The 9664-nt window shown below is 35.7% G+C and overlaps 1 protein-coding gene across 1 annotated transcript; it reads right to left on the reverse strand.

Annotated features, from left to right (window-relative positions):
- Positions 1 to 1415: 1415 nt before the first annotated feature.
- Positions 1416 to 3333, reverse strand: LOC110915078 (transcription factor MYB59). Its single transcript, XM_022159698.2, has 3 exons — positions 3106 to 3333; positions 2801 to 2930; positions 1416 to 2079 (listed from the first exon to the last, which is right to left on the reverse strand). Exons 1-3 carry the CDS (start codon positions 3230 to 3232, stop codon positions 1578 to 1580), a joined length of 759 nt encoding a protein of 252 aa, XP_022015390.1. The 5' UTR covers positions 3233 to 3333; the 3' UTR covers positions 1416 to 1577.
- Between the last annotated feature and the right edge of the window lie 6331 nt (positions 3334 to 9664).

Raw genomic sequence — 9664 nt, forward strand, 5'->3', positions numbered from 1 at the left:
TTATTTTGGTCTTGGGGTGAGGCTCGGAGGGTTAGTATTATGTATCGACTTTCTTTCTTTTGTATTTATGCTAGTTTTTACCGTTAATTTGTTCCTTTTGTACATTTAATCTCTTTTAATTCTGAAAATCAAAAGTATACAAAGAAACACACTTTTTCCAACAATACTACTAAAAAGGGTTGATTATATACCTTATTTGTTACAATTTATATGTTGTATTTGCTGCATATCAAATACCCCCACACTTGAATCTTTCCTTGTTCTGAAGCAAAACTCTTTTATATTGCTTACACACCCAAATGGAATTGGTAGAGAAGAAGTTTTTAAGTCTTGTTTGTAGAGTGTCGGGAATCCAAGTTCTTTTTATTCCTGTTTTTATTTTATTTACAATCTTATTCGACATGATTATTTAGAACTCTTTATAAGAAAGATAAATACTTTTGGCAATAACATGCCTTTTAAAATTTCATTTAGCTATATACAAATTCACACACCTCACAAGTGATTACTCAACACTCGGCCGAAGATGTCTAAGTGAAACGCTCGATCCCGGTATGGAACTTACTCCTACCATATGCTTGACAAGTAATCAAACCTCCTCCTTTTTAACATAATCCTTATAAATATCAAGACGACGTTAGAGGGTAGGTTTTTGGTTAAGGATAGGGTAGTTTTATTTGAAAAGTGGCTAAAGGCGTAAAATGTCGGTTTTCTTTTAAAAAGTTGTTTATTTGTGACTTAGGTACAAACTAAAGGCTTATAAGCAATAAGCTTGCTTATTTTCTTTCAAGCAACTTCAGTTTTTTTTAATAGATATTCACAAGATAATTAAATCACATATTTTTGTGTGTTTTAAAAGAACCGAATTTTACTGAAATAAAGGGGTGTAAAAATAAAAACGCTTTTGGGTGATGGGTGATCAACGCAAAATTATATTTTGCGGGTTTTGAAATGAAAGGTTTATGCTCAAAAGGGTTTACTATAGGAAACTTTTTGGTGGGGTGATAAAGAGAAAATAAGGTTGAAAAAAGAAAGAAAAATTTATAGTCCTAATGCCTAAATCATTTACTTACTCGGATTAGTCGGTAAGGACCGAGAATGTATTGTCTTGTCAAGTTCTAGTTTCCTAAGAACCGTACGGGCTATTTACACAAGAAATGAAAAGTGGGCATTTAGTAAAGATGCGATTTTGAATGCTCGATAAAAGATCAAAACTCACAATTCGTCGGAAAAGGGTAAAACTGTGAAAATGTATATACAATCAAATTTTAAAAATATTGTCATGTCTTTTTATAAATTTTTCTTATATAATTCTTTTTATCACGGCGCTATCGGTTTTAAACTTGTAAAAACTTGTGATGTTAATACTCTATGAGCTTGAAGTTAAGCTTTCTTACATATGATGTAACAATCGATAAGCATGTAAGGTAGAGTTATACATTGAGAAAATTTATGGTTATTAACACAATAGAACACACGCCAAGTTAACATAGTTTATCACCAACACATGATATTTACAAGTACCCACTGAAATTTATTGCATCTATGAACAAGAAATTAATGATGAAGTAACCTAATCAGCCAGTCAATTCTTCGCTTGTTGCCGGGAAAAACATATTTGTACAAAGCTCTTGTTGACCACCATCCATCATCCAAAAACTGTTGAGCGAGTAATCCCATACTTGAGGTGTAACCTCAGTGTCAAAAGCCTGTTTAACTCCATTTTCTAATAAATCTAGATCTTTCCATATATCATCCATTGAATAAATCCCTTCTTGTTCTTCACTTGTAATAATATTATTTCTCATCGCACTATTGTTGTTTTTGCTTCCAGACAGAGGGACCGATTCGATCCCCCCGGTATCATAAAAGCTTCTTTCTTTCGTTTCGGACATGAGCATCATATCAGCCATGGGACCGTTCGTACAACTTGATGAGGAGGAAGATGAGTTTGACAAGGACGAAGACGGAGATGACATCCTTTTGTTTTCTTGAGCTTTTTTCCTCATAAGTGTCCTCCAATAATTTTTTATCTCATTATCTGTACGTCCTGGCAATTTTCTAGCAATTCTTGACCATCTGTATTTTTAATCATGGTACAAAAATTGTATTGAGTAAATTAATCTAGAAAATAAAGCGAAATTAAATACAAATAAACAACAATATTTTGTTTAATTTTCTTCAAATAAACAACATATATAAACTAACAACCGTACAATATCCTTATATCAAGAAAACTAAATAACTTGATTAACTTATAAACTAACCTTACAATATCCTTATATCAAAAAAAAAAAAACTAAATAACTTAAGTAACTTAAGATCCTAAAATAAACAAAAAGAAATTTTTAGAAGCACACAGTCGTTATTGATTTTGATGCGAAATTTATATTTTATAAAATGTCTATACTTATATATTACATAAAACAAAATACATACAATCATACAGTATAAAGAATTCAAATAAATTATGATGGAAATACAACTTTTTGGACCAGAATACTTTAACGCATTATTGGTTTCAAAATAATTAAATTATTCCCATAATCTTGATTATTCAAACCTATTGAAGAATAATTGAGCCAAAGCATATAAGCTTATGAATCAGCATATAAACTTTAACACAAGATAGAATATTGGGCAACCATTTAAAAAGAATATAGAACAAAGAACAAACCCTATAACTATACTCTAAAACAAATATTAGAAATTAGCATAGATAATTATCAATCTATTAAATAAATAAAAAAACCTCTACAATATATATAATAAACTATAGGAAAAAATAAAAAGATCAAACCTATTTCCCCATTTAGAATGGTACTCAAGAATAAGCCTCTCTTCATGAGGAGTCATCCTTCCTCTTTTCAAGCTCGGATTTAGATAATTCACCCATCTTAGTCTGCAACTTTTTCCGGTTCTTTTTAAACCTGATAACGTCAAAGTTCACCAAAAAAATGTTCCCCAAAATGGTAGAACAAAAGGGTAAAAAAAAGTTAATTTTTTTAAATAAAATAATTTCTTTGGCTTCTCCTTGAACAAAAATGATAACCCTAGCTAGCTAAACCTAACTTTTTGATATTTTGTCTCCCGCCACCTTCAAACCTGAAACTTTCGCTATGAAATCCCAACGGCGATCACCGAACACGTTAACGTATAAAACCAATTGAACGTCTTCGTGTTCGGTCCATGGACCTTTTCGTAGGGTTTCATCTTCTTCTATATGGTTCATTTTTGCTTTGGCTTTCGCTTTTCTTGAGCTTTCTCTATCTAACTCTCACTTTCTCTCTCTAGAAACTGAAGTTTTTTGTGTTGTGTATGGCGATGGACACCAACGTTTGATATTTATAGTCGTATTGTTTTTAGTTGTAGTGGGACGGAGAGTGGAGAGTGGAATTTTGTGATAATGTTTTAAACTATAAAGCAAAATTGAATCTCAACCGAACGTGAGTTGCACATGCTATCAAGTAACTCGTCTAGTCGTCTATCCTTTTAAGGGGGTGTTTGGATTTTAGTTTATAGAATAATGAAACTTTATTAAGAACTAAGATATCGTGATTACTATTAATAGAAGTAAATGAAAATAATCTATAAAAAAAACTAATAGAATTGTATCTAGTAATTATATTACAAAAAAGACGAGTATAATCCACTTTATCTACCATTGTATATCCTAACTTCCTAACAAATACATTTATTATAGTCCTAGCTAACGTATTAAATGTTATAGTCCTCTATGGTAAACGTTGATGTAAGAAGATCAGACGATCATGAAAACACTTTATGGCCGGAAAGCAGAGGTGACGTACATACGACCATAACGAAGGTAGAGTTGAGACATATAAAGACGCCATGAGTTACACCTAGGTGACGATATTTGACGACACTTTTTAGTCAGGTATGATTTAACAGTTACACCATGAGCAACGATAATTGAATATTTAATGGTGGAAATGTAAAATGATTTAAAACTTTGAAACGGGTCAAACCATCAAACTTTGAACTTACCTGCATGAACCGGATGCGTGGCATGTATCGAGAAGACTGGTTGTGTGTGACCTTCAAATGCTCCTTCTTCACTTTAAACCATCTTTTGACCCGTAACCAGTTCTGGTCCCAGATACTCTTTTCTTTGCCGTCTCCCATGGTCTTGATTTTTGAGTTGTACTTATAAATACTTTCACTGGCCAACTGTGGTGTTTTTCCTCTTCCACCACTTCCACATCTAAAGCTTCCACCGTGAGATTCCCACAATTAGTTTTTTCGTATGGTGTAGATTCTATCACTTCGGTTGGTTCACCATATAGTAGGATTTCTAAATCTCCTAAGTCACCCTCCGGATTGAACTCACCTACTTCCTTGTACTCCGCACACCAATCAACTCTCCTGCAAACTCATCTTCCCAAGGTAAACTCTCCTCATTCTCTCCCATTTTTTTCATCTACAACAAACACAAAATCAACGGACTCTCTCAAATCCACTTCCTCTTCAATTACTTCCTCCTTCACAAATGACCTTTGATATGCTGCCCATTCTTCTTCGTCTTCCTCATCGTCAAAGTCACTCCAGAACTTTTCTTTAGTAACCTGTAGCACTGGAGGTGGGACTTCGTCGTCCATTTTCGTCTTCGTTTCTCGTATGATCTTCTCATCTGATTCATCCTCGTACGCTCTATACGGTGGTTCCTTCCCTAGTTCTGGAAACGTTGGGAATAATTATCCCCGAAGATTCATGTATCCACGTTAGTTTCCCTCTGCAACATATTTATAACCAATTGTCGACTATTGTTCTAGCTGGAATTTCTCCTCTTCTTCCTCTTCATCCAGTCTCCTAGCAATATCTTCCACTGTTCGTTGAAGATCTAAGCGAGCAAACCGTTGATTTCTCATGAGGATATCATGCACTACAAGGGTTCTCTAGGTATCGGCATCCATAGCAACTAGTCGAACCAACAACTCCTCTATCCTACTCCATTCACTACCACTCTCCGAACCAGAATTGTTACTAGAATACTGACCTTGTGAATAATATGTTTGCATCTGCACAAAGGGGTTAGCATACTCATGTGTAAAGGACCACTCATATTGTGGACATTTTATTGGAAAATGAGGTCCTCCATAAATCTCACACATATTTAAGACTCAAGAAAAATAAGACACGGACAATTAGACTCCTACGACTCAATATACAAAACACAAGTAGACTCACAAGACTCACCACGAAAAACACAAAACAAAAGACAAGTAGCACAGATTTAGCAGATAAGTTTATCAAAGCTAATAAACACAATCGCCAAGAGTCCTCGGCAACGGCGCCAAAAACTTGATGTGCTAAAACTGGTTTAATTAAAACTAACTAATATCAACCTAAACTAGACAGACTAAGTTTTAAATTTATAAAAACAGACTCTCTAAACCTAGACTACACAATCGGCAAGTGTCCGGTCAATGCAGTATAGCCTAAGTAAGTTCGAGTATCGAACCCACGAGACTCTCTAATTACATTTACTATACTTGACTACTAATTACTAGACTAATTCAACTTAATTGTTTTTATGTTTTAAGGGGAGTTTTCTAATAACCTAGTGCAATCAATTGAAATACTATCTAAAGTTGACTAAAACACAAACTTTACTAGATGTGAGATCAAATGATGGAAAAGCACTACCTAGGTAAGAATCCTACACATGGATGACAAACTGTTGATACACGATGTCTATTGCCTACGTCAGCATATTGAGTCACGTATATATGTATAGGATTACGTGTTAGAGTGTTGGAAATGTTATGTAAACACCCCTTCGTACGAAGGAGTCCTTCGCACGAAGGAAGTCAAGTCCTTCGCACGAAGGAGTCAAGTCACTCGCACGAGGAGTGCTTGTTACTCGCATGAGAGTCTTAGTCGTCCATAACCCACTCGAACGGTGGAACTTGTCTATAAATAAGTGAGTGGGTGTTGGCATTTAAGAACTTTTGGTAACTTGTGGCGAATATCTGCCAAACTGATTTCAGGCATAGTAACTTCAATGTTTAATGAAATCAGTGATTATAAGTGATATCTTGTGTATGTTATCTTTCCAATTGGATTCCGCACAATATGGAGAGCTAATTTTAGTCGGCCAGAGCATTTACGAGATCAAAACGGTCCTCACACAAACTTCTATCGGTTATGAAGTTATTGTGGAACCGGGATCTTAACATGCTAAACATAAAGGATTACCGAACAGGATCCTCGACCCTTCTTGCGAAGACACTTATGGAGACCTAATAAGCTGTTAAATTACCGGTTTTAGCAGACTCGCTCACGGGCTCTCAAGCTATACTAACAAAGTACCCTTCTCTCGCTCACGGGCTCTCAAGCTATACTAACAAAGTACCCTTCTCTGACAACCTACCTTACAACGCGAAAGTCAAAGGTAACTTAGAAACCTGATTCGACTCGATAAGCAAGAATTGGAAGGGAAACTAAAGCGGTCTTTTTACAAAGTACCTAACCCTAGCAATATAATAACCTAGACAAATCGATAATCTTGCACCTCACGGATATTAAGATAAGTTGAACACCTAGACCTACTCAATTCACGATTATAACTTCTATGGATGCTACATCAGCACACCATAAACTAATAAAAAACACACAATAATTTATCTAACATAAACTTACAACTAAAAGACATTTAATAAGGAAACATACGAAGTTAAGAATCATGCAGTCAAAGAAGCCTAGGTACGCATTTACATCGAATCATCGATATTAAGCCTTTACTTTATTAATTATACCACACACATAATTTAAAACCAATAAAAATCCAAACTTTCATGCATATTCATCTTAAACCTAGGTAGCAACAATGTTTTAGCCAAGAATCATCATCCAAAACGATAACAAGTTCATCAACATAAAGCAAAAGATGTCCAAATGTATCAAAAACACAAAGTTAAAGATAAATAACGAACTAATAGTTTGCTAGAGTGAAAATCAGGAACCCAAAATGTGAAATTGATCCAAGCACCTTCTTTCCACTCAAAATCACCTATGCAACCTCTAAAATTTGCCTAGGATAAGTTTCTTTCGTATTAGGGTTAATTGTGGGCTTAAATAGGCTTAAAACGGAAGTATCTCGCGCTGAACAGGTCCCTCCGCCCGTCGCGCGGGCTCCTCAAGCCTTCGTTGCCGCGCGACGCGATGATACTACGTAGAGAAAACCGCTTTCTTCATAACTTCTCCATTTCAACTCTGTTTTCTTCACCGTTTTCGCCTATGGTTTCATAATTCAATTCTCTATCATCTCATCTTCTTAAGTATCCATTTCCATTCCATGAGAATCATTCTCTAAATCCAAACCTTCTCATGTATGATGGTTTCTTTAACTTTTCAGTTTGGCTTTACTTCGAGAATCCTGCGAAACACACAAGACATGATAATACACAAAACCAATGGTAAAACGACACAAAACGACTCGAATTATTATACAAACTATACATGGAAACAGATGTAATTTACATTACTTCAATACCCTCTAAGAATTTTGGGTAAATGTAGATTTTCTACTCAAAGATAAAAAGCCCTTCACAATCACTTCAAAGATTAAAGGAGAACATATTAAGATAACTCCACAATCCATCTCTGCAACTTTCAACCTTAATGACATGGCAGGTATAGGAACTTTCCCAAAAATGATCTTTAAAATGAGTTCATAGAAAGGGGATATGATGCTTAACTGGAGCAATAATTTTCAAACCACACTTCCCACCAAAAATGAAATTATTTTTCCATACACTTTTAGTTTGCTTATCTGCCAAGACCACCTCTTTTAATGAAATACCCTAAAAACTCAGTATGTGGAATATGCTATTTATGGACATGGTGGCAAACATAAAAGCAATCAAAAAGCAAACTGCCAAAGCTTTTATTTTATACCCAAGGCTAATAAGTTTTTACCTTCAAAAGGTTTTGAAACAAGAAATTTTTTATCAGTGTGAAGCCCTTGAAATAAATTGCCTTTCAAATGAAACTTTCACACGCATGATGGCCACAAAAGGTTAGGAAAATGCACTAGGAGAAAATGTTTTAGAAAACTAAGCAACAGATGTTACAACATCTGTTGTTGAGCCCACTTCTCCCGATGCCCACTATTGTGGTACCCACATCAGCAATCTCTACACAAACCATCTCCCCTCCCATCCCCAAATCCAAAAGAAAATAAGAAGGTCACTTTGGAGGTTGAGATGCTAGAGGAACCTACTGTAACACAAAAGTAGCAAACACCTATTGTTATTTCCTCACAACAAATATAAACATCTCCACCAAGACAAACTCCTCACAAAATGATAGTATTGTAAGCACAGGAAAATCTAGTCAAAAAGGAGATGATTCACTTAACATTTCTTCTCAAGCCACTCTCCCAGGGTTGCTTCTCTATTCACTCTACCACCCACAAAACCAATACTATCCATAATACAAACATTGCTTGATGCAATTGACCATAGTGACTTAGAGAGACCCAGTTCCTCCCAACCACCTATCACTGGGAGCATGTCTCAAAAAGTGACTAGGCCATGTCAAGTTGTTGCTAGCCCAAAAGCAAAGGAGGGTACACCCCTTTTGTCCCATGTGACACTTGGTGGGTTTTCAAGTGAGGCAACTACTACAACTGTAGAGACAACAATCTCATAGTTGGACAGTGGCTATAGAGCTAAGACCTCCTTAAAGGAAAAAACTGTTAAGTCTATAATAGTACACTCTATTGCAGTTGGAAGTCCCTAGTACCAAGAACAAGGGGCACTTGTTTCAAAACCAAGTACAACCACCTCTGGTGGGAACTCAGATGATCCAATTAACTTAGGTGATAGGTTAAGATACTAGGGATTGATGGAGAGGTATCCAAGATAGAGTTTTCTGTTGATTAATTAAAGACATGCTGACGACCTTGGTACAAAAATCAAGAACTCTACCAAACAATGAAGAAATAGCAAAAGAAATGTGGGTACATTCACTAATGTATCGTCATCTTCAAAAGCAATATGCAGATTCCACACATAACATGCAAATGAAGCTGATAAAAAATATGGTGGATGTTAGGTATAAAGATGCTCAAGCAGAGATTAACGCCATTAAAGACCATCTTCACCAAACCATGGGCACTGTTCCAACTCCCCCCCCCCCGCCCCAAAAAAAAGAACATAGAAGATGATGCCAAAAGGGGGGAGAGTGATAGCATGAAAAAACTTCCACCTCTAGTCAAGAAAGCCCAAAAGAGGCATGATACTTCTACAACCAAAAAAACCAAACCAAACGCAATTGAAAAAGAAAAGAGGAAAGATACAAGGGAAGCTCATGAGATGTTGACAGTGCAAGGGATCATTGAAAGGAAAAGAATTCAAGAGAATTAAGGCTCTTCAACAGAGATCCCTCAAAGCACTGTCTTAACAAAACCAACACTAGCCACCCAAACCACCGCTTCCATTGCCCAAACATCTGTTTGCACTCCAAAAGTGACTACATATGTTACACTCACACTTCCATAAACTCAACAGACTCCCACAGCTCTTCTCATCAAGAGAAAACCACCCACAAAAATCCCACTACCACCTAAAAAAACACCCACACCACAAACCAGATCCAGAAAAGCTAAATTCATTATCCAAGATAATGATGAAGAAAC

Source organism: Helianthus annuus, chromosome 11, assembly GCF_002127325.2.
Source record: "Helianthus annuus cultivar XRQ/B chromosome 11, HanXRQr2.0-SUNRISE, whole genome shotgun sequence".
Taxonomy (NCBI): domain Eukaryota; kingdom Viridiplantae; phylum Streptophyta; class Magnoliopsida; order Asterales; family Asteraceae; genus Helianthus; species Helianthus annuus.